The sequence below is a fragment of the Saccopteryx bilineata genome, chromosome 10 (assembly GCF_036850765.1).
Source record: "Saccopteryx bilineata isolate mSacBil1 chromosome 10, mSacBil1_pri_phased_curated, whole genome shotgun sequence".
Lineage (NCBI taxonomy): Eukaryota > Metazoa > Chordata > Mammalia > Chiroptera > Emballonuridae > Saccopteryx > Saccopteryx bilineata.
This window is the reverse complement of record NC_089499.1, coordinates 2,888,422-2,913,993: the sequence shown is the minus strand read 5'-3', so window position 1 is coordinate 2,913,993 and position 25,572 is coordinate 2,888,422. Positions and strand designations below refer to the sequence as shown.

Below are 25,572 nucleotides of genomic sequence, written 5' to 3'. Positions count from 1 at the left end.
CAGGAAAGAGGAGACCTAGGGACCGCCCTTGGGGGCCGCTCTGCTGTAAAAGAGAACACAGACATTGTACAAGGCGGTCAAGGTATCAGGTCCTGGCCGGTTGGCTCAGTGGTAGAGTGTCGGCCTGGTGTGCAGGAGTCCCGGGTTCGATTCCCGGCCAGGGCACACAGGAGAAGCACCCATCTGCTTCTCCGCCCCTCCCCCTCTCCTTCCTCTCTGTCTCTCTCTTCCCCTCCTGCAGCCAAGGCTCCATTGGAGCAAAGTTGGCCTGGGCGCTGAGGATGGCTCCATGGCCTCTGCCTCAGGCACTAGAATGGCTCCGGTTGCAACAGAGCAACGCCCCAGATGGGCAGAGCATCGCCCCCTGGTGGGCATACCCAGTGGATCCCGGTTGGGCGCATGTGGGAGTCTGTCTCTGCCTCCCCTTCTCTGACTAAAATAAAAAAAGGGGGTTCAAGGTGTCTCTGCTTCATTGAGGACAGGAGATGCTGCTGCCCATTTGCAGGCAGACGGGGGCCGGGGGGTGACAGTGACGTCTAGCAGGAAGGAGAAGGAGGAAAACAACGGCCAAGCAAAGTCCCTGAGTAGAAGGGAGGGGACAGCTCCAGTGCCCACGTGGCTGAGGCTGACCCGGCAGAGGGGCCTTAGAGGGTCTTGTTCTTGGAGGGGGGCACATGAAGTGTCCCTCCTGGCAGCTCCGGCTTCAGACAAAGACGCCAGCATCTCATTACGTCACCGCTACGGCCGCTCTCTTGGTCTGTCTCCCTGTCGACACGGCTGCCCTGCTGGGAGCCATTTTCCACATTCTCCCCAAGACGCGACCTGTGCACTGTAGTCACGATTCCCTAAAACCCGCTGGCTTTCCCATGGCCCTCGTGTTCAAGAGCAACACCCTCAAGATGGTTTCAGCAACGCTCAGGAAGGACGTTATAAATGTCGGATGAAGTCTCAACGCTTTGTTTTTCTCTTTCTTTCTTTACTAAAATGTTCTTGAAAAAGACAGGAGTGGAGAGAGCTAGGTTCTATTTATTTTCTTCTTGTTATTGTTTCAACCAACTTCAGAAAAAGGTCCCTCTGTATTTCCGTCTTGTACTTCAATGTGACCCAGTTAATCCATTAACAGCCGGCTTTCCACGCCTTTGATCAGCCGCTTACGGTGATGGGGGAGATTAGATCCTGCTCCCCGGACAAAGCCTCCCGTGGGCCATGTCCGCGGTGAGATGTTTAACACGCTGGTCAGCGCAAGGGGAACGTGATTCCTCAAACACCCGTGTGATCATGAAGGGGAAGCAGTTCTAATAACCGCGCGGCCACCGGCTGACCGGCCGGCTCTCCTCCAGTTCCCGTCTCTGCCTCGTGGACACGCTTTTCCCACAGCAAAGGGTCTCTGACCCGCAAAGAAGGAGGAGGTTTCTTCAAAAAGGACTGAGCACATCCCACATCCCACATCCCCGGGCTTACGGGTCAAATGCGGATCGAGCCTCAGAACCAGCCCGGCAGTTGATCAATTCCTTTCCTCTACTGCCGGCCACCCAACGGGGTCCTTGGTGGGGTCTCCACAAGATGCTTCTCCCGTCACTGTTCAGCTCCGTTGCCGTGTATTCCTAATCGCCATTTGTATTGTTTCATTTTCTTTTACTTTTTCCCCAGTTCCCTTGGAATACGAGTGTCCTTGTTACTGGTTCCTAAGAGCTCATTTACGACCAAAGATGCTAACCATTTGTCATGCATTGCAAAGGAAATATCATGTTTTTGTTATTATTGTATGTGGTGTCTTATTATTATCATTATTATGATTTTGGGTTGTACAGAGATTGTGTGTTTCAATACAATCCTATTCTGTTTGTTTTTTTAAGACTTGGATGATATTGTAGCAGAAATATCTATCTATCATCTATCTATCTATCTATCTATCTATCACTAAGCTGAACCCTCTTTCATCTACAAGTCATTCTATACCACCCTCCATTTTCTTGGCGATGATGGCAGAGTTGGCAAACTGAAAACATGTGTGTGATTGGAGGATGTGACGCTGTCACCATACAGTCATTCCAACAAGGGTGACAGCGGCTCTTTGTCTACACAGGCAGTCTCTGCGCTGCAGAGTAACAGGTCAGCACTCTGAAAAGCCGCATGCGAAGTCCAGCCCACCCAGACAGACCCCCGTCTGGACCCAAACTCTCTGGGCCGCGCAAACAGCAGCAGAGACGTTGGTCTAAACCCCGAGGGTCGGCCTGACTCCTCCTACCGTCTTCGCTGGGAAATCGTGTCCGATGAGGAAATTGGCATCGACTGTCCAGGGTTCTGAAAGTTCTGTGATAGCTCCCCGCTCACTCCGGTTCCACAGGACAGAGCGAAACGGAGGAGTTGGAGAGAGGAGAGAGGCTTCCTGGGGCTGGGCCGGGGCTGGGAGGGCAGCGTCTTCCCCACGCAGAGAGCCGTGAGGATCTCAGAGGGGCTTCTCCCCGACCTCACGCCAGGCATTCACGTCACAGACGCAGACCGCACAGCTCACCGCCGGGACGGGAGCGCCCAGCTTCTGCTCGCCGGGTTCCTCCTCTGGCCTTCTGGGAGATAGCACATTCTAAACCTCGAGGCTTCGTCTTTTCTAAAAGACAGAGTAAAAGCAGGAGAAGGCGGAGAGATGAGGAGCAGCAAAGGGGAAGGAAAAAGAAAAGGAGGCTCTGAGCCTGGCCAGGCGGTGGCGCAGTGGATGGAGCGTCGGACTGGGACGTGGAGGACCCAGGTTCGGGACCCCGAAGTCGCCAGCTTGAGCGCGGGCTCATCGGGTTTGAGCAAAAGCTCAGCAGCTTGAGCCCAAGGTCGCTGGCTCGAGCAAAGGGTCACTCATTCTGCTGTAGCCCACCCCCGGTCAAGGCACATATGAGAAAGCAATCAGTGAACAACTAAGGTGCCATCATGAAGAACTGATGCTTCTCATCTTTCTCCCTTCCTGTCTGTCTGTCCCTATCTGTCTGTCTCTCTGATTTAGTTACCAAATAAATAAATAAATAAATAAACAAAAGGAATAAAGGAGCTCTGAGCTCACACCGTGCCAGGGCGACGGTGGGTGCTGTGCTGAAACCTCTCTTCTTCTAGGGACAGATTTATCTTGGGTTCACTCTCTGGCTGTTTCCTGATAAAGGTCAATGTCAGCCACGTGACCACGCAGCAGTGTTACGACCAGGACCAGTGCCCGGCATCTGTCCGGGAGGAGCGCAGAGGAGCCCGCAGAGCTGGTGGAAGCTGCCAGCTGGGCTTCCTCTGCCCGCGGCAATGGTCATCACGGGGCTCGCTCCTCGTGAGGACTGTGGAAGCTAGACCTGCAGAAATGTCGCGAGAGATCTGGGCTGCTATGTAGACGTGGACCTCTGAGGAGCCAGCGGGCCCCACATTGAGCGATGCGAGTCTCAAGTCTTTGCTGTTAAAAGATCACTTTGGGAAAAGGGAAGATAATAATTAAAAACAGAAGAGTTCTTGCATTGCTGTTGGGACTATTCCATGACCCTGCCCTGCTGGCGTGTACAGTGTCCTAGCCGTAGGTGAGCGGGGGCCCAGTGTGCCCTACAGTGGTCGTGTCAGTTGGACGGTCTAGCCGAGCCGAAGAGCGCCCCAGGGTGCATGGTAGTAGCCACCATCAGCCGGCCCCCTGGATGGGGTGCATGCTGCCGAGTTCACCAAGTCTCCACTGATCCTGGTTATCTCACCTGTGGCCCCAATGCCCCATCAGTGTGGTCCTGAATGCCGGGGAGCCCTGTTCCAGATTCAGAGCAGGGGCGACTCATTCCCAGAGTAACCGGACAAAGGGCAGCACTGACCCTCTCAATCTGTCTAAGCTTTAGGGAAACTAAAACCATTCGCCCACAGGGGTCTCACTCAGTTCCCCTCTGATCACCTCTTCTTCTTTCTTCTTTCTTCTTTCTTCTCCTTCTTTTTCTTCTTCTTCTTCCTTCTTCTTCTTCTTCCTTCTTCTTCCTTCTTCCTCCTCCTCCTCCTCCTCCTCCTTCTTCTTCTTCTTCTTCGCAGAAGCAAACGCCTGCCCTCCCGGCCCAGTGGGTTTCTGAAGTTCTCTTTCCAGACCTGGCTTTTCATCCACAAGTAAACTAACAAACTAGCCAACAAAGATCCTAACGGCGATTTATTTTGGACTAAATATAGAGAATTCTTTTTGTTTTTTGTTTTATAAAGTTAATTGGAAATATATATATTTAGCTGTCATATGCGAGGACAGTTCCCTTTGCAGACATGTAAAGAGATAATGCTTCCCAAATAATTGGGCTCCATCTCCCGGGAGCCAACATAGCAATTAGAACTGCTTCTCTCACGTAAAAACTTAGGATGCGTGTCTCTGTGTGTGTGCATGTGTGGGTGTGTGTTTCTTTAAACTGGTTACGGACTGTCACCCAGCCAGCAAAAGAGAGCCATTTAGCATGACATTTGTCATTCCGTATTCCAAGAACTTCGTTTGAGAGAACGATCCACCTGCGTTCGTGTGGACGACCACCCTTCCGCCAGCCCCTGCCCGCGTCTCAGGTGCCAGATGTCTCTTCTCTGGCTGTCTCTCTGAGGACCAGCACGGCACCCGCACAAAAGGGATGGCTGTGGGCGGTGGGGGTGGGGAAGCTCACGGCTTCCGGCAGGGTGGCCCGTGGTTCATGGAGGGAGTCACAGAGTCGTTTTGGGAGGGATGTCACACTTCCCGGCCTCCACAGTGTCCCCTCGGGGTGTGGTACTGACATGTGCTGAAGGCAGACCTTCCAGCAGGCATCGTTAGCGGGAGCCAAGGGCGGGGGCCCGAGCGCCAAAGAGGTAACAGCCCACCAGAGCCCCTCATGAATGACACACGCTGGGGCCAACATCCCGAATTCTCCTTAAAAAAAAAAAAATATATATATATATATATATACACACACATATATATACATATATGTATATATATATATATATTGATCTTAGAGAGAGAGAAGAAGAAAGAATGAGAGGAAGAGAAACAATGATCTGTTTTTCCACTTATTGATTCATTCGTTGGTTGATTCTTGTATGTGCCCTGACCAGGGATCGAACCTGCAACCTTGCCTAATCAGGACGACGCTCTAACCAACTGAGCTAGCTGGCTAGGGCCCAAATTCTTTCTAATTGTATATATTATTTCTTTCTTTCTTTTTTTGCAAGGCAAGGACTAAATGGCAAATATTTTCTACCCATCCGTCAACAGAAACGCTTAACGCTTTGCTATTTCCGACACTCGGGGTCCACAAAGCAAACTGACTCTTCGATGCATGAACCCTGGGTGGCTTCCTCGCTGCCACTGGGGGGTGGGGGGTGGGGTGGGAATGTTCGGCAGAAGCATCTAGAAGAGCCCTTTTATGTTGTTGTAGCTCATTTTAACGATAGGTACTTGTGCCCAGCAAAGATGAGAGTGTTTTTAAAGCTGGGATTATGGAGGATAATTTAGTCTTCCCCAGTCCTGCCGTGTCTGTCGCGAGGCCATTCGTCCCCATTCTGAAAATTTCCGTAGAGCCAGAAGCCAGCTGCGGGATGGTGGGTTTTAGAGCCCTGACATGCAAAGGGGAGCTCTCACGGGGGGGGGCACGGCAGGGCAGCGCCCCCCAGGATGCGGTCTGCTCCCGTGGGGTCTGGAAACAGACAGGACAGCATTTCGTGCTGACCCTCCTCAGCCCTCAACCCCTGGATTGAACTCGGCCCGGGCTCCTAATTGCTCGCACGCTGTCTGGAATGCTGGGGCATCGTGAGATCACTCGTGTTAATTGCCTTTCTTTTTTTATTTTGCTGTTAAAAGATCGCCGCCGTCTACACGGGTTCTCTGTCCGCCTGTGGGACGCCGACGTGACATGGCGTCTGCCACAGAATAAAACACGACAGAGCCCAGATCCCGGCCGATTTCCAGGCTCCAGGCCGCCAGCTTCCCAGCCTCTCCCTGCAAGGTCCCCGGGTGAGGTTTAATGACAACCGCCACCTCTCCCGGCCCCGAGGTGAGTATGAGAATGAAAATAGAAGCTCTGTCAACTCCAGTTGAGAAGTTTCCTCACCTGACAGTGAACTAGCCCTCTTAAGCATAACGCCCGCCCTGTAAGCAATTCTCTTAACTGGGCCCCTGTGCCCTCTGGGAACGGGGGAAGGAGGGAGGTGTTCCTTGTGGGCATTTCTGTTTTCATCCCCTGCAGACGGTCAGGTCACCTGAGCGTTGCCCACGGAACACATATCCCCGCGCACCTGCCCCAGGGACACGGCCAGGACCCGCCCCGGGAGACTCAGAACCACTCCGGGCAAGGAGCCAAGCGGATGAATGTCAATCTAGACATTCCTTGTGGTAACCAGCTCTCAAGATAGGGTAGCAAGGACAGCTCATTTAAGTTTGACTATCCAGAGTGATGTTCAAATGGAAAACAAGCAAGGAAATAGCTCTCTGATTTGCAGGAGAACCGGGGCGCCTCCCACGGTCTAAGTCCCCTAGACGCTGCGAACCTCTTCTGGCCCCAGAGTCTGGGACAAACATGCGGGTTTCGGAGAAGGAGGTCATTAACAGTGGAGACCCTTCTACTAAAGTCTGAGCTGGAAGCCACCCTGCAGATCGCTAAATCCAACCACACACTGGCTGGTATTTTTTTTAAATGTTTTTTTTTTTTAATGGAAAATTTCAAACATATGCCAATTACAAGAGTTGAGCTAATGGTCCACTGAACCCTGTGGTATTTATCGGCAGTATTCAGCTACAATAATTATCAACACTGACTCGCTGGTATTCGTCTCTTACCTTCTATAGCTGTTGGGCATCATTTAGCAGGAAATAGAAAACATTCAATAAAACAGGGATAGAAAGAAAGTACCTTAACATAATAAAGGCCATCTATGACAAATCGTCAGCTAATATCATACTAAATGGTGAAAAAAATGAAGGCTTTTCCCTCTAAACATCAGGAACAAGAGCTTTACCTCTAAAATCAGGAACAAGACAAGGCTGCCCACTCTCTCCACTCTTACTCAACACCGTGCTGGAAGTCTTCGCCAGAGAAAGAAATAAACGGCATCCATATTGAGGAAAGAAGAAGGAAAGCGACCGCTTTTTGCAGATGACATGATCCTGCGTACAGAAAACTCCAAAGACTCCACCAAAAGACTGTGAGAAACAATATCCCATCCAGTAAAATCATGGAATGCAAAAATCAATCTACAAAAGTCCATGTTTTCCTATGTGCCAGTGATGAAACATCAGAAAATGAACTCCAAAACACACTTCCTTTTACAACTGCAACAAGAACAAAAAATTAAAATGCCTAGGAATAAACTTAACAAAGGATGTGAAGGACCTCTATACTGAAAACCACGAAGCGTTATTGAAAGAATTTGGAAAAGACACACTGAAATAGAAAAATAGTCCATGTTTATGGATCGGAAGAATCAACCTAGTTAAAATGGCCATATTACCCAAAGCAATCTACAAATTTAATGCAATCCCCATTAAAATCCCAGTGTCATATTTTTAAAAAGAATGGAGACAGAGGAGGAATCAAAGGGACCAGAGGAAAAGAGGACAGAGGGAAAGGGGGTGATAGGATGAGATAAACCTGAAGGGAAGGCCCTGGCCGGTTGCCTCAGCAGTAGAGCGTCGGCCTGGCATGCGGGGGACCCGGGTTCGATTCCCAGCCAGGGCACATAGGAGAAGCGCCCATTTGCTTCTCCACCCCCTCCTTCCTCTCTGTCTCTCTCTTCCCCTCCCGCAGCCAAGGCTCCATTGGAGCAAAGATGGCCCGGGCGCTGGAGATGGCTCCTTGGCCTCTGCCCCAGGCGCTAGAGTGGCTCTGGTCGCGGCAGAGCGAAGCCCCTGAGGGGCAGAGCCTCGCCCCTGGTGGGCGTGCCAGGTGGATCCTGGTTGGGTGCATGCAGGAGTCTGTCTGACTGTCTCTCCCCATTTCCAGCTTCAGAAAAAAAATACAAAAACAAAAACGAAAACAAAAGAAACCTGAAGGGAAGGGGGGAGGGCGCTGTAGGGAGGGGGGCAAGGGAGATGTTGAGGGGAATAGGGGGGAGGGAGGATGCATTCGGGGTGACCCTAGAATCTATGTAAACACAATTAATTAAATAAAAAAAATAGCAACAAGAAAAAGAAACATAGAATGAAAAATCACCAGGTTTATATGAAACCATAAAAGAAACTGAATAGCCATCACACTCCTGAGAATAAAGAATGAAGCTGGATGTATCACATTGCCTGATTTCAAATTATACTCCAGAGCCACGATAATCAAAACAGCATGATAATTTTTTATTTATTATTATTATTATTATTGAGAGGCAGAGAGACAGACTTCCACATGCACTCCAACTGGGATCCACCCGGCAAGTCCCCTATTGGGCGATGCTCTGCCCCTCTGCGGCCAGTGCTCTGTTGCTTGGCAACCGAGCTACTTCAAAACCTGAGGTGGAGGCCATGCAGCCATCCTCAGTGCCTGGGGCCAACTTGCTAGAACCATTTGAGCCATGGCTGTGGGAGGGGTTGAGGAGGGTTGGGGGGAGCAGCAGATGGGCGCTTCTCCTGTGCCCTGACTGGGAGTCAGACATGCTGGGCCGATGCTGTACCGCTGAGCCAACTGACCAGGGCCTGAAAATTTCTTTTTCTTTTTCTTTTTTTGTGACAGAGACAGAGAGAGACAGAGAGAGACAGAGAGAGGGACAGACAGACGGGAAGGGAGAGAGATGATAAGCATCAATTCTTTGTTGCAGCTCCTTAGTTGTTTATTGATTGCTTTCTCCTATGTGCTTTGACCAGGGGGCTACAGCAGAACGAATGACCCCTTGCTCAAGCTAGTGACCTTGGGCTCAAGCTGGTGAGCCTGGAGAGCCTTGCTCAAACCAGATGAGCCCACGCTCAAGCTGGCGACCTCGGGGTCTCGAAACTGGGTCTTCTGCATCCCAGTCCGACCCTCTATCCACTGTGCCACCGCCTGGTCAGGCTTTATAAACTTTATTCTCCAGAGCCCTTGAAGAAAGAAAGTTGTTCTTGACAACTTTTGTTCCCTTCCATGATAATTGATCTGTCCAGGTTTTCTGTATTTTTTTGGTTCAATGTTGTTTTTTATACATTTTCAGTAGACTGTTCATTTCACCCAGATGTTCAAATGATCACAGAGTTGTACGTAGTTTTCTCTTATGATTTTAAATCTTATATGCAAAATGATACACTCTTTTTAATTCTAATTTTGTGCATCTGTATGTCTCTTGTTTGTTCCTGATTAGATGTGGAGAGAGATGTGCTTTTATTTTTTTTTCTTCTCTCATAACACTGTCTCCTGTGCGCTATTTCTGTTCCTAATTTACTAATTTAGACCATTACCTCCATTCCTCTTTATTTCCCATGGCTTCTGATGTCTTTTTTTTTTTTTAACTCCATGAGATGAACACTTAGTGAATTGAGTTTTATTTCCAGAACTTCTTGCCTAATAAATGTGAGGTTATTAATTTGCTCCAGAGTATACTTTTCATAAATTACATAAGTATAGACATATCTGTTCTCATTTCTTTCATTTTTGAAAGAGCTACATCTATGGCTTTTATTTTTGTTTTGACTCAGTAGGTATTAGAAAACTGACTTGATATTGCAGGTGTTGATTTCTTTAAAAGATTTTATTTATTTATCTAGAGAGAGGAGAGAGAGAGAGAGAGAAGTGGAGGGAGGAGTAGGAAACATCAACTCATAGTAGTTGTTCCTTTTTTGTTCTTTTGTTTTTTGGGTTTTTTTTTTTTTTTTTCAGAGACAGAGAGTCAGAGATAGGGACAGACAGACAGGAACGGAGAGAGATGAGAAGCGTCAATCATCAGCTTTTTGTTGTGACACCTTGGTTGTTCATTGATTGCCTTCTCATATGTGCCTTGACCGTGGGCCTTCAGCAGACCGAGTGACCCCTTGCTCGAACCAGATGAGCCCGCGCTCAAGCTGGCGACCTTGGGGTCTCGAACCTGGATCCTCTGCATCCCAGTCGGACGCTCTATCCACTGCGCCACCGCCTGGTCCTAGTTGTTTCTTGTAGGCGCCTTGATCTGGCAAACTTGAGACCTTAAACTGGCAACCTCAGCATTCCAGGTCAACATATTATCATCTGCACTGGTACAGGTTAGGTAATTTTTTTTTTAAATTGTGGTTTTTGTTGCTGTATAAACTGGATCTGTAATTTCTAGTTGAACTACATTATGACAGAAGATCATTTCAACTTGTTTAAGGTGGTTTTTTTCTTGGATTAACATATAACCAACTAAAATGAGCATAAATACATGTTACTGATAATTCATTATTCAAGTTTTTGTATTCTTATTTCTATCTATTTAGCCTGTCCAGTTAAATAACAAGTGCGCTTTAGTAGTTCTCCATGTATTTCCAAATTTTTAGCATTATAAATCCAACCTTATGTTTTTGGTGTTGAAAACAATATAACTGGCATGTCTGCATAGTGGTTTGTGCATTTTAATAATAAAAAAGTATCTCTTCCCAATTCCTTTTTGCATGTTAATAACACTAAGCCCTAAACTAATCATTTTACTCCCCTTCCTTTTCTTTTTAAAAAATCTCTCATTCAGCCTGACCTGTGGTGGCGCAGTGGATAAAGCGTCCACCTGGAATGCTGAGGTTGCCGGTTCGAAACCCTGGGCTTGCCTGGTCAAGGCACATATGGGAGTTGATGCTTCCTGCTCCTCCCTCTTCTTTCTCTCTCTCTCTCTCTCTCCTCTGTAAAGTGAACAAATTTTTAAAAATCTCTCATTCATGGGGTAAGCCGAGTGATTTCTCAACACCACTACTCTGATGTTGTAGCTCCAACTTTTAGAGGAATATTTTTAGCCCAGTTTAAAATGAAAGGGCGCACCTCAAAAAATTAAAATTAAAATCTGCTTTGTTAGGAGGACCGATATTTTATTTTTGAGGAAGCACTGTGGCCTTTCGGTTCTACCTCACAGTTTTCTAACTCAATACGAGCCCCTGAGGTTGAACGAGGTCGCTCTGTCTCTTTCTGTTTCCCGTCATCAGTCACACACCTTCCATCGGTCATCCTTCCTCTGTATTTTAAAACGCAGGCTGTTTGGCTCCCCTGTCCTTTTGGCTTTTGGCTGAGAGATGAAAGTCTCTTGGTTTCCCCAGCACCGCGGACGGATAGCCACCAGGTCTCTAGTTCCCCCCGTTATGAAAACACAGGACCCCGTCAGAACTTCCGGCTCCCTCTCCAAGAGGAGAAAGTGCAGCGTGCTTTGACCATCATCAGAATGACGGGCTGCCACAGGCTGTGAACGTCCCAGTGGCCCCCACTCCCCACCCTGTTATCACTGCGTCTTCTCTTAGGGACCATGATGGAGAAAAGTCTTGATTCAACGCTGTTCCCTAATAATCTTGGTTGTGCTCCTACCCAGGTCTTAGCTTCAGCCACCCACACTGGGTGCAACTCTTGAGTCCCTCAGACTGACCCCAGGGGTGGGGGTGGGGGTCCGAGAGTCCCCACGTCAGGACCTCACGTTTCAGGCCATGGGATGGCGATTTCCCTTTCCACCTGGCTGTCACCCAGGCAGTAACTCTGAGAACCCGTGATTAAACTCCCCACGACTTCCGTCACCACCTTCCCGTGACCCTCTATGACCGTTCTCTGAGGCCACCCCTGGCACACCATGCTGGCCTCTCTCTCTCTTCAAAAAGCATCAGTTGGAACTGGTGATTGCCTACTGACTTTTTTTTTAAATTTTAATTTTTGGTATTCTTCTGAAGAGAGAAGCAGGGAGGCAGAGAGACAGACAGACTCCTGCATGCACCTGACTTGGATCCACCCGGCATGCCCACCAGGGGGCAATGCTCTGCCCATCTGGGGCGTCACTCTGTTGCAACCAGAGCCATTCTAGCGCCTGAGGCAGAGGCCATAGAGCCATCCTCAGCGCCCGGGCCATCTTTGCTCCAATGGAGCCTTGGCTGCGGGAGGGAAGAGAGAGACAGAGAAGAAGGAGAGGGGGAGGGGTGGAGAAGCAGATGGGCGCTTCTCCTATGTGCCCTGGCCGGGAATCAAACCCGGGTCCCCTACACACCAGGCCGACGCTCTACCGCTGAGCCAACCAGCCAGGGCTACCATCCTCTTCTAAATGGGTTCACCATTTGGTGCTGATGAACGTGCTCACCTCCTCTGATTGGCAATGTGGGGAGAGAAAAAAAGGAGACGCTGGCTCACTGTAATTTAGATAAAAGAGTCCCATGTTTGTGTCTTTCCAAGGCACAGGGCGGAACCAAGGAGCACTGAGTGAGACTGTCTTGTGGATACTTGATACCAGGAAAGAACAGATACCTGGTAGTCTAGGGCACTGACTGACCCGTAGCTGCCAGTCTTTCCTCCTTGGATTATAACAGACACCTGTTTGAGTGACTGTACGAAGCTTCTGGACTTAGAAGGTGGAACTCAGAATTCACTTTCCATAAAAACAGTATCACAAAACACGGCTCACCCAAGTTTGACTGATCCTAATACTCTTGAAGAATGGTACAGACCCAGTGTTTCGATGATACCCCGAAGTGGCATTTTAAACTTTATCTTTTAGGGTTCCAAGTCCAGCTGACAAGAGCCCCTTTTTACCTCAGTGACACACCCCCTTCTGATTCACTGGTAAACCTCTGAGGCCGGTCTTCACCTACAGCACACCTGTGGTTTTTAACAACTGTTTGCAGGAGGTAAGGCATGTCACAGGTCGGTCACTCCTCAGGGTACAGGTAGTGAGGGGACTTAGTGGTGACCTAATAAAGATTCAGTGTCCCAGGACCATTACTCATCATTTGCAATACAAGTGTTTGTAAAACGGGGTCTCCCCTCACTTCACACATACATACACACACACACACACACACGCACAAATTAGGATGACGAAGGTGGAACACTGGGCCTCCCTTACTTCCCACACGCGGGGTCAGCCAGGTCCCCCCTGTCACCAGAAAAGGAGACTGTATAATTCAACACTTGAGCGTTGTTATTCTTCTTAGAGCTTCTCATGACTGTTAAGTGATGGTTAATTTCATAATGATTTAAAAACATCAAGTTTTGCCTCTGTAAGAAAGCCAGAAAGCATAAGCTGAAGTCTACATTCTTTAGGCTATTGGAAAACAATCTCAGCACTTTTAAAACAATATCTTGGTCTACTCCACGCCCTCTGAGGTCTATCCCGTACTCTGCTTCTTCCCAAGGGACGGGACGGGGCCGGCACCCACAGGAGAACCCTGGACGCACACGTCGAAGGCTCAACGTAAAGCGTCACACAAGATCTGGCCATCAAGAAGGCGGCCGGGAGAGGTCCCTCCCTGTCATTTTAAATGTCACCAGTATGGCTGCGTCAGCACTTGAAGTGCATCGCCACGCCAGGGCACTGCTGGCTTGTGTTAACGGCTATGCTGCAAATTCCACAGATTCTCTCAGGAGACATTTCTGCAAAAAACATTCGGCAACTAAAACGTCGTTACGAAGTAGAAATCCAGACATACCTCTCCCAAAAAGAAGCCGCTTTCTGATTTCACTTGAACTTCCAGTGTTAAGTAAATTAAAAAACTGAAACCAAGCGTAACAAATAAGATGTTGGGACCCTGTAAGACAGGGGTCCCCAAACTACGGCCCGTGGGCCACATGCGGCCCCGAGGCCATTTATCCGGCCCCCGCCGCACTTCTGAAAGGGGCACCTCTTTCATTGGTGGTCAGTGAGAGGAGCACATTGACCATCATTAGCCAAAAGCAGGCCCATAGTTCCCATTGAAATACTGGTCAGTTAGTTGATTTAAATTTATTTGTTCTTTATTTTAAATATTGTATTTGTTCCCATTTTTTTTTACTTTAAAATAAGATATGTGCAGTGTGCATAGGGATTTGTTCATAGTTTTTGTTATAGTCCGGCCCTCCAACGGTCTGAGGGACAGTGAACTGGCCCCCTGTGTAAAAAGTTTGGGGACCCCTGCTGTAAAAGGTGGTCCAAATTCCTGCCACCTGGACGTCTTCTTACTCACGCGGCACCTCTGAGAAGGGTCCGGACAGCGATCAGTTCCACCTGGCTGGCCTGCACGGTGGGGGGTCAGAGTTACACTGGGGACCAAGACACGGGGAAGGGGAGGGGCCTCAGGTCACACTGACAGAGAGGAGAGGGGATAGTTAGAGGAGGAAGGGACCGCTTCCTGAGGAAGGTGGCCCGTTCTCCAAATCAGGGAGGGACAAGCCTGGAACCCCGCCTGCGTGATGTCCGTACCCCAGGAGTTCTGGTGGGGTGGGTGGGCCTGTCACTGCCTGTTCTAGCTGTCGGGGTAGGTGGGCCTGTCACTGCCTGTTCTAGCTGTCGGGGTAGGTGGGCCTGTCACTGCCTGTTCTAGCTGTCAGGGTGGGTGGCCCTGTCACTGCCTGTTCTAGCTGTCGGGGTAGGTGGGCCTGTCACTGCCTGTTCTAGCTGTCAGGGTGGGTGGCCCTGTCACTGCCTGTTCTAGCTGTCGGGGTGGGTGGGCCTGTCACTGCCTGTTCTAGCTGTCGGGGTAGGTGGGCCTGTCCCTGCCTGTTCTAGCTGTCGGTGTGGGTGGGCCTGTCACTGCCTGTTCTAGCTGTCGGGGTGGGTGGGCCTGTCACTGCCTGTTCTAGCTGTCGGGGTGGGTGGGCCCTGTCACTGCCTGTTCTAGCTGTCGGGGTGGGTGGGCCTGTCACTGCCTGTTCTAGCTGTCGGGGTGGGTGGCCCTGTCACTGCCTGTTCTAGCTGTCGGGGTGGGTGGCCCTGTCACTGCCTGTTCTAGCTGTCGGGGTGGGTGGCCCTGTCACTGCCTGTTCTAGCTGTCGGGGTGGGTGGCCCTGTCACTGCCTGTTCTAGCTGTCGGGGTGGGTGGGCCTGTCACTGCCTGTGCTAGCTGTCAGGGTGGGTGGCCCTGTCACTACCTGTTCTAGCTGTCGGGGTGGGTGGGCCTGTCACTGCCTGTTCTAGCTGTCACAATACTCGGGATCCCCAGGGTGGTGCATTGTGGTCTGAAGCTTGCCGCTGGGTTAGCGTGGGACCTGGGTGCACCTTTGGGGGACACAGGGGCCAGTGTGTCTGCACTACAACGAAACGGTCAGTGTCTGGTCAGTACGGGAGGAGCCACTTTTGGGCAAAGGGGAAGGAATGAAGCACGGAGCAGGGTGCTGCGGCCGAGACGGCGGCTTGACTGGAATGTCCTGAGACTCTTCCGGACACGGAGACGCTCACTGTGGTGCCGGCAAGACGCCCCCGGCCCAGCGGCCTGTCGGCATCATTTGGACAAACGGAGCAGCTCTGACTGAGCCTGACTCTGACGGGGACCCCTTGACGCCGGGAGCTCAGGGGGCACGGGAGGGCAGAGGCCGAACGAGGCTTGAGGAAGTGACCCGATGGGCCCGAGACCTCGTGGTCAGTTCACGGGGGAGCAGGGACCGAAACCCGGGGGTCCTGCTGTCCGGCGGTGAACACACAGGGGTCCAGCCGAAACAGCCACACTGGTGGAGGGCATCGCCCCTGCTCTCATGGGTATGATGCATGCTCATGGACGTGTTCAGGTCACAATAAGTTTCTGGGACCCTGGAGGCGGTGGCTGACGGGCAGGTTCTGCTGGGACAGGACCCGCTTGACTTTGTAATGCAGAGACACAAGGTTTCCACCCTGGCTGCACAGGAGGACCGCCTGACACCAGACTACCCCTCTCTAGAAATTTGCATTCCACTGATCTGCGAGGTTTTCTCCCGGACGGAGAAGAGGAGCACGTTCCAGGGGAGGTGCTGTTGGCCGCGCCATTGATCGCAGTGTGACCTCCCGCAGTGCCCTTGCTTTGATTTCCTTATCTATAAAACACATGTCTTCATTTCCTGCGGGGTTACCCCCAGGGTCAGAAGAGCACGCAATGCAAATGCAAGCCTCCTGAACACCAGGGAGACGTCTGCAGATGCTCCGCCCTCGGCCCCTGCCATCGCCCTCTGGCCCTGTGGCCCCTGCCTCCGCCCCCCCCCCCCCCCCGGCCCCTGCCTCTGACGCCAGTGAACAGCACGTCTTCTGAGGGAAAGCCTCCGGTGATGACACTTACACACAGTCCCTATAAGCCCCGTAGCGATGACGTGACCTCAGACTCAGCACCACGGGGTTTCCTCTCTGCACCTGGGAAGCACCTGAGAGCTGGCCAGACGTCAATCTACCTCTGAGTGTGAGAGACGGCCAGTCTTGTCCGAGTCCTCACCCTCTTATCAACGACCACAGACAGGGGACGAGGAGATCAAAGGTGGAGCCAGCGGGGATTCTACGTTGATTTCTTTTACGTCTGGATCTGAGACAAGACTCCGCCTGGGTGGCATGGACGTCCAAGTGCCCCCCCATCTCGAGGGCTGGGCCTGGGAGGGTGCTGTGGGGGCAGTGGGGGCGGTGGGTCTACTCACAGGTGTTCTGGGGACCCTGTCCTAGTTTTATGGCATCAGAACACCCTTGGGGACAGGGAGGGCACCTATGCCTGTAACATGACATCCTGGTCCTGCTCCCCACTGGCCAGAGGTGGGCTGTATCTGTGTGCCTGTGTGTGCATGCCTGTGTGTGCATGCCCGTGTGTGCATGCCTGTGTGTGCATGCCCGTGTGTGCATGCCTGTGTGTGCCCGTGTGTGCATGCCTGTGTGTGCATGCCTGTGTGTGCCCGTGTGTGCCCGTGTGTGCATGCCTGTGTGTGCATGCCCGTGTGTGCATGCCTGTGTGTGCATGCCTGTGTGTGCATGCCTGTGTGTGCCCGTGTGTGCATGCCCGTGTGTGCATGCCCGTGTGTGCATGCCTGTGTGTGCCCGTGTGTGCCCGTGTGTGCATGCCTGTGTGTGCATGCCCGTGTGTGCATGCCTGTGTGTGCCCGTGTGTGCCTGTGTGTGCATGCCTGTGTGTGCATGCCTGTGTGTGCATGTGTGTGTGTCACAGGAGAGCTCAGGGCTGCTATAATGGAAACTGCGGTACCACGAGCTGGGTCTAGAACACTTAGCGTGTCCAGTGGCTCCGGGGGCCTCTGCCAGCGTCAAGGTGACAGTGGCCTGGGGAAGGGACGAGAGCATTCTTGGGCGGGTGTGGAGGGACTGGGGGAGGGGTGGGGGGTGGGGGGACCTCACGGGGAATGGACGCTCTGCTGCCCCTCACAGGGGGCTCTCTGAGATGCGGTCTGAGACCCTTCAGGACCCGCCCTGCCGCTGGCTTGCTCACGAGGCCCCCGCCTGGCCGGCCGCCTGACCCACGGTGGGACCAGCGCACGGCTTCTATCGGAGCCCGGAATGAGGACTGTTACTTCCTCTCTCCCGCCCACAGGAGTGTCAGACGGTCCGCACAGCCCACGGACCCAGTTCAGAGAGGGGCAGGCAGGGACGGCCCCTGGGGGCCGAGGTCTGGGGGAGGTCTCCTGTGGTTCTCTGCAGAAAGGGGAGGACGCAGGCCCCCTCCTGGGTGGCTGCCTGGCAACACAGCAGGGGTTTGACCTCTCCCAGAGCTGTGATTATACAAGACAGCTGGGGTGCTTTTCCTTAACACACCTCCGAGGTCAGGGTAGAGTCACTGCCCGAGTTACTGCCTCGCCAGCTGCGAGAGCTCATGCTGTGAGGGTCCCCCCCCAGCCCCCCCCGGAGAAACCAGCCACGTCTTCAAGTCTTCACTCTGATCCGATTTCATTACAAGAAGGGACGTGTTCGTCCGGGAGAACTTTTCTTCAACGGGAACATCCGTCCAGCTACCTGAGTTTCCTCCCAGAAGGGGCGGGGCTTCCACAAGGCAAACACACTCAACAAGGATGTTTAGTTGTTTTTTTGTTTTTTTTTTTGTTTTTTTTTTTCATTTTTCTGAAGCTGGAAACAGGGAGAGACAGTCAGACAGACTCCCGCATGCGCCCGACCGGGATCCACCCGGCACGCCCACCAGGGGCGACGCTCTGCGGCCCACCAGGGGCGATGCTCTGCCCATCCTGGGCGTCGCCATGTTGCGACCAGAGCCACTCTAGCGCCTAGGCAGAGGCCACAGAGCCATCCCAGCGCCCAGGCTATCTTTGTTTCCATTGGAGCCTTGGGCTGCGGGAGGGGGAAGAGAGAGACAGAGAGGAAAGCGCGGCGGAAGGGTGGAGAAGCAAATGGGCGCTTCTCCTGTGTGCCCTGGCCGGGAGTCGAACCCAGGTCCTCTGCACGCTAGGCCAACGCTCTACCGCTGAGCCAACCAGCCAGGGCTTGTTTAGTTGTTGTTTGTTTTGTTTTTTACTGAGTTGTGGTCAGGTAAAGGCAGAACGGAAAGGGGCTGGAGAGGCTTCCCTCAGTCTAGAGCCTTCGGAGCGAGGTCGCGTGCGGCACAGGGAACTCGAAGACGTGTGCCCAGTGTCCAAAGGGCGGGCGGAAGGAGAGCCAGGGTGGCACTCTCATCCTGGACGCCCCGTGTCATGTGTCTGACCCCGACCTGAGGGGCCGACGAAGCCCGAAGGAATAGAGCCCTTTCTCCGAACACGGACACTTGCCGTCCAGTCTGGATTCCCGGAGGTCTGCCTCGCAAAGCAGAATCCCGCAGGACTCCACGGGCCCGACGCAGGACCCCGCAGGACTCCACGGGCCCGACGCAGGACCCCGCAGGACTCCACGGCCCGCCCCAGCCCTGGAGGGGCGCCCGCCTCTCCCGCCTGCTTTTACTGTCATTGTGCCTTTACTTAGTGTGCCCATTGTCACCTCCTCCTGGGGACCTGTGAGCGGGGCCGTCAGGACGAGACAGTGACACTGGGTTACAAAACAAAAAGGAAAGAGTGTGTCCAGATGCTCAGCCGAAACTATCTTTTCCTTTTTCTAAAATCATGCGTTCGGCCACAGAGAAAGTGAAGGCCGCGGCAAGGGTAGCAGATGTCACTTTGAACCCGAGCCAGCCTTTCCGAGAGGGGAGTTCTGCCATCTGTCCCCACAAACTGTCCTGGAACCCGCCAGGCATCACGGCCTGCGGCCCCCGCCTCCCCAAGCCCTTCGCGCAGTCAGATGTAGAAGACGCGGTCCATGTGGACAACGGACGCCACCCGGTCACAGGAAACGACGCCATGCTGCCCTTGGCGACCACACGGATGGACCTTGAGACTATTATGCTAAGTGACGTCAGTCATTCAGAAAGAGCTGAGAGCTACGTGGTTTCACTCACAGGGGATAGAGAACTGAGACTCCCAGACACAGACAGCAGGAGGGTGGGCACCAGTGGGAGGGGGCCAGATACACCGTGATGGAGACTTTGGGGTCGGGGGCGGCACGCCAGGCAATGTACAGACCGCGTCTCGTAGACCGGTACGCTTTGATAGCTGTCCGACGCTATTAACCAAGGTCACCCCAATACCTTTAATTAAAGGAAGGACAGGTTTGCCTCTCGGCCACGTGGGTCCTTCCTGCAGGAGCCGCATGCTGCCTACGGCTCCGTCGTCTCCCTAAGCGACACAGTTATGACGTATCTCACAAAATGCTCGTGTTTTCAGCCTCCTTTGCCACTGGGGATGACCGTGCAACATCGGTCAGTGACCTCAGGCAGAGCCGGGACCCCTGATGCACAGACACGTGGAAATGCAGAGACTTTTATCTGCTGTGCTGGCCCCCCCCCACCCCCTCCTAGCTGACTGCACGCGTGGTGTCTGAGTCACGGCACAAGTCTGGGGGCCAGAGAGGGGCCCGAGGAAAGCCTTGGTCCTGGGGGGGCCTCCTCCAGCAGCGTGACCGCTGAGGCCACAGGCCTTTGGGAGTGAGGGTGAGAGCCAGGCAACCCCGGTTTCCTAACACCATGTGGGCGACCTTCTCCGTCACTTGTGGTGGGATATGCATTCTTTACAACCTAGCCACCACGACTCTTTACAAAGCAACCCTGGATTCTGTCCCTGGTCAAGGGGCGCTTGTTCTGGGTTATGTCCCTTCCTAGACTAACGACGAGATGAAATGAATCCAGGCCACCTTCTCATCCGGGCAACAAGATTCCAACTCCGGCCCCCAGCTCAGGGTCCGTTTCCCGTGATCCGGGCGACGGTCGTGGGTGGGACGTTCGCACCATCTGACATTTCCTGTCCTGACTACGAGCGGCACTGACGATGACGTCTTCCCTGACACATAGGCCCTCTGCGAGTCTCCACAAGGACCCTGTCCCCTGGGCGGGCTGGTGCCCCGGAGGCAGACCCGCGGGGGGGCCGTACTCACCGCCGGAGTGGGCGGGTGGCCCGCACAGCAGCACCATCCCCTGGCCTTGCCGGACGGACACCGTGCTTCGTGTCCGCAGAGGGAAGCTTTCCAGATCTGCCGGGAGAGAGAGAAGAAACAGTGTTACCAGGTAAAGTGCTGAGACGTTACAGGACGTGTTCAAGAGGAAGACCTTCCAGATCTGCTGGGAGAGAGAGAAGAAACAGTGTTACCAGGTAAAGTGCTGAGACGTTACAGGACGTGTTCAAGAGGAAGACCTTCCAGATCTGTCGGGAGAGAGAGAAGAAACAGTGTTACCAGGTAAAGTGCTGAGACGTTACAGGACGTGTTCAAGAGGAAGACCTTCCAGATCTGCCGGGAGAGAGAGAAGAAACAGTGTTACCAGGTAAAGTGCTGAGACATTACAGGACGTGTGCAAGAGGAAGACCTTCCAGATCTGCCGGGAGAGAGAGAAGAAACAGTGTTACCAGGTAAAGTGCTGAGACGTTACAGGACGTGTTCAAGAGGAAGACCTTCCAGATCTGCCGGGAGAGAGAGAAGAAACAGTGTTACCAGGTAAAGTGCTGAGACGTTACAGGACGTGTTCAAGAGGAAGACTTTCGGCCGAAAACCAGCCTTGGGGGCCCTGCACCAGGATTCAGGTGGGCCACATGGTGCCGTCTGGACGGTCATGCGGGGCCTTCTCTGCTGTGGGGCAGCTGCTCACCATGGGGCCTGTTTGGAGTTAGAGCACTTTCAGTGGAAGGAGGTCTGCAGTTCAGTTCCTCGGTCATACTAGCTGCACCGTGAGTGCTCAACGGCACATGGGGCTACCGGTCACCCTGCTGGACGGCACGGAGAACACCCCCATCGCTGTAGGATGTTCTATGGGGTGGGGCAGGTCTGGGCAAAGAAACTGCAGTGTAAAGAGGATAAGTGACCTCCCCAGCACCTCTGTCATCAAGTAGCATTTTCAGGATGTCCATTCATGGTTTCTGACCCTCAGTTCTGTTTACTGTACAAACCATTCGAGTCCATGGGACTGTGCTGTCACTCTATATGTACCCAAAATAAGACTCTCTCTCTATATATGTAATATATTGTGTATATATATATATATGTATATACACACACATTATACACAACGTGTAAATAGATACATACACTCATATACAGCTGTTTTAAAGTTCTTGTGCATTTTTCAATATGTATAAGGTACTGTCCAAAGTTCTGTTTACAAGGTGCTCCTCTCTCTCAAGGGGGTCAAGTCCGGCCAGAGAGGGAAGATGCTGCAGACCCCAAATCACAGCTGGAGTCACTCACTGACCAGTGGCCACTAACAACGAGTTCATGAAAGAAATATGCCTAATGAAGTGACATACGATCGCTAAGAAATGGTTTTTATTTCATCCTCCTAAAGAGACATCCTCCCAAGGAGTGTTTGGAGTGCCGTTTCATTTCTCGTGGTCTGAGACGTTTGCCTTAACAACCTCTGATTGGGTCTGACGTGCGTCCCCGGCCTCGTGTGCCCTGGGATCCTAACGATGACCATCTGAGTCACGTATGGCTGCTGTCCCCATTTTTCAGACTGGAAAACAGAGGCTGCATCGTGAGGGGTGGACAGGAGGCAGCCCGGGTTCCCAGGTGGGGCGTTTCCACACACAGCCTGGGCTTTAGGGACAGTTCGGGATATTAACAGAGCTACACACACACGTGTGTCTTGATTACCAGCTTTGTCTGGATTTCAGCAGATTTTAAGCCTACCCATTATTGTTTTCATAAATTAAGCATTTATATAAAAAAAAAAAGTCTTGCTATTCATCGTCTGGTTGCCAGCTCAGGGTATAAAGATTGTGGGAACACAGCCTCTGCCTTGCAGGGTCTCGGGAGTTAGGTGGGCAGGACTGACGGGGAACACCCAAACCTGGGAACCAAGGACCACCAGGGCTCAGGTGTGAGGAGGGACCCCTGGAGGAGGACACACACACACAGGGCAGGGAACAAGAACAAGACACGGCTGTAATTCTGATGTAATCAGCTACTTTTCATTCCCTGCGCAGCGGGAGGGGCTGGGACACGGCTTTTTTTCTTCTCTTTACGAAAACGGTTTGATAAACCTTCAAAGAAGATTACGCCAGAGATGTTTTAAAAAACTTGATTACGGCATGAACATTGTTAACCTTTACCCCCAAGAGTGAGGCTGAGTCAGTCCGATGCGTCGCGTCTGCACCCGGGCTCTTGGGACAAACAAGTCCTCTGCTTCCGCACAGACATCCCCTCCCACCTCCGGGGTCGCGTGAAAAATCAGGCCCCGGTCGGTGACAGGGATCACGTCTCATCTCGGCAAAACCGACCAGGGTCCCGACCAGGAGAAAAGCAGTCACGTGGGAAAGGGAATGCGAAATGCATAGAGTGGTTCTTCACTGCGCCGTGGAGCTTACAACAGTGGGTTCCTGCTCCCTCCTCTTGAGATAGATGATAGACAGACAGACAGCCAGTCAGACAGACAGATAGATAGACAGACAGAGAGATAGACAGACAGACAGAGAGATAGATAGACAGACAGAGATAGACACAGAGATAGACAGACAGATAGATAGACAGACAGACAAAGAGATAGATAGATAGATAGATAGACAGAGAGATAGAGAGATAGACAGACAGACAGATAGTAGACAGACAGATAGACAGACAGATAGATAGATAGATAGATAGATAGATAGATTTATTTATTCATTCATTCATTCCATTCAGTTCTACAAGACTTGAGCAGTCCGAATACATCACATTGGCCTGACCCGGGGTCGCGCAGTGGATCAAGCATCCACCTGGAACGCTGAGGTCGCCAGTTCGAAGCCCTGGGCTTGCTAATTAAAGGCACGGGCGAGAAGCAACTACGAGTTGATGCTTCCTGCTTCTTTTTCCACCCCCTGCCTTTCTCTCTCTCCTCTCTCTAAAGTTAGTAAATGAAAATCTTAAAAAAAGAATACATCAAGTTAACCTGTTACTTGAGAACATACTTAGACCCGTTTCCTCGTGAACTGAACCCGAGTCCGGAGGGCAGACCCGGCCTGCACAGCGGGCAGAGCGCCCGCGCCCAGACCCAGCTGCTCGAGAACCCCCTCTGCCGGGGCTCCGTGGGGACGCTGACCTTGGGCGGGCCGCCTCTGCCCCCTGCGTTAGAACGAGTGTGCTTCGTTTTAGAATAAGAACGACGGGGAGAAGATGAGGTAACCTTTGAAAAGCACGAGGCCTTTCAGGTTGGGTGTTCATGTGGAGTTGTTCTGCCCACCGAGGAAGGCTGGCCTCCCGTTGCCAAATTGCCCTCCAATCATTCCGTCTAAAAACGCGTTCCCACGAGCGAGGCGCTCGGGCCAGGGCGGAGGACGCCGATCCGAGGAGGCCGTCTTCACGCACCTGCTCGGGGGGAAAGAGCGGAAGCCGCACATCGGTCCTTCCTGCCGCTGCCGGGCTGCCAGATGCGGACTGCTGGCGGCGAAGTCGTCTTCCCAGCTGAAGAACTGGGTGGGGCCGTGGGTATGTGCGGAAGGTTGCACCCTCACGACCCAACCTTCCCCCGTTGTCCCCATCTATGGTTTTAATTAGAGCCACGACGTTGTCTCCAGAGCCTTGGTACCAGGTGACGCTCAGCAGGAGTGGGCGTTAAGGAACGGGACGCATGATGCACACCGCCCTGTCCCTGTGCCCACACACTGCTGGCCGTCAGAGCATTAACTGCAGGACACACTGAGAGCACACCAGGTGACAGGTTCCTCTCCAGGGAGGTCTAATTTAACTGCAAATCCCTCGCCTGCGGGTGACACAGCGGAGGCTCAGAGAGGCTCGTCACACCCTTCACCCCCGGGTCGGGGCTGGAAGCCCACGGCCACCCCGCCTCCCTCGGAAGCCGCTGCGCTCAGGACCCGGAGCCACCACGCGGCTCAGCGGAGCCCACGGAGAAGAGCGTTTGGACTCGCTCCTCCCCGTTCCAAAGGCAGAGAGAGAGTCCCTGTGGGTGAATTTTACGCTTTCCAGTGAAGATGTAAGGACAGGCACATGCCCGGGCCGGCAGGTGGGCCGGCACTCGGTGTGGGGACTTTCATCGTGAGGAGCAGAGGGCGGAACGGGACAGGGAGACAGCTCTGAGAAACAGCCCCGGTAAGAAGCAGGGTCGCCGCGTCCTCGGGAAGCTGGCCGGACAGTGACACCAGGGCGTGCCCCCCCCCCCCATGGCTGCGGGAGGCCGGCAAGGAACGGTGCAGCCGAATGAGTGACGTGCACGTAGGACGTGAAATACACACAGGCCCGAGGGGCCTCCGGACAGCTTGTTGTCCCAGCATCTCTCGTGGCCCAGTGACACGCGGCTGGACTTTCCTGGTGTTGACGTCATCCATCAACATTTTATAGACCTTTGTCCCCGGGAATCATGTGCCTAGGGACGCACGATTTCGTGGGAGCAGATGTGTTTTCATGTTATATATATATATATTTTTTTTTCCTGTGAAAAACCCGTGTCTCTGTCCTCCCGTGGAATGGAATAGCAGGGTTTTTAATTTAAACGAGATTAGAGGGTACACCGCAGGAGACGGGGTGGGCAGCTCGTGGCCAGCCCAGAAGAGGGGGTGGGCAGGGAAAGCCCAGACGAGAAACATGTGCAAAGGTCTTAAAGCTGCATGACGTGATACATTATATATATATGTATATATACGACTCCTTCATGTATGGAAACCTTTGAATTCAGACCGCAGAGAAAATCAGAGCGTGAGGGAGAAAAGGCCACGTATCTTCTGTCTGGGCAGTTATTAAATGTTTAGAACTGGGGCTGCGGTTACTTACAGAGACTCCCTGGGTGTTGCTTAGAGAAAACAGAAGCATGGAGTGGGGGGGGGGGGGGAGGCAAGACATTTTTTGAGAGGAGGTAAGAGAGGATGGAAGAGTAACCTATTTAAGGCCATTGGATTGAAGAGCTGAGACATCTACAGGGTGGCACCCCCCTAACCCTTCCCCCAACCCCCCGAGAAGAGGGTAAGAAGTTCAGTTTCGAAATGGCCAGGGAAGGTCAGTGAGAAAATAACACACGTCACGGTTTGTTAAGAAGCCCCGGAGAGGCAGGAGAAAAGAGAGGGGAAAAAATGATGCAGCAAACCATGCAAGTAATCCAGGTATTTCTATGCATGCGTTATTTACTGCAAGTGAAAAAAACAACCACCAAAAAACAAAACCAAAAAAAAACAATTTAATTTTCCTCTGAGCAGAGCAGACCCGGCTTCCCTGGCGGCTCCTGGGCGGACGGAGAACAGGGAGCCCAGCAGTAACTAGCCTCCGTGGTCCTGCTTCCTCCAGACCCTGAGAGAAGCGATCAATAAGGGGATCGATACCCGCTTGGAAAAAAAACGGTCC

General features: G+C 52.5%; 1 protein-coding gene across 6 annotated transcripts in view; it reads right to left on the bottom strand.

The window, feature by feature from the left end:
* CNTN4 (contactin 4) overlaps nt 1-25,572 on the bottom strand; it is a 765,413-nt gene that overhangs the window by 211,593 nt on the left and 528,248 nt on the right. For all 6 annotated transcript variants that reach the window (XM_066245034.1, XM_066245033.1, XM_066245036.1 and 3 more), the window contains one exon: nt 20,194-20,289. In XM_066245034.1, coding sequence (XP_066101131.1) covers nt 20,194-20,289 — 96 coding nt within the window. The remainder of the gene's footprint in view (nt 1-20,193; nt 20,290-25,572) is intronic.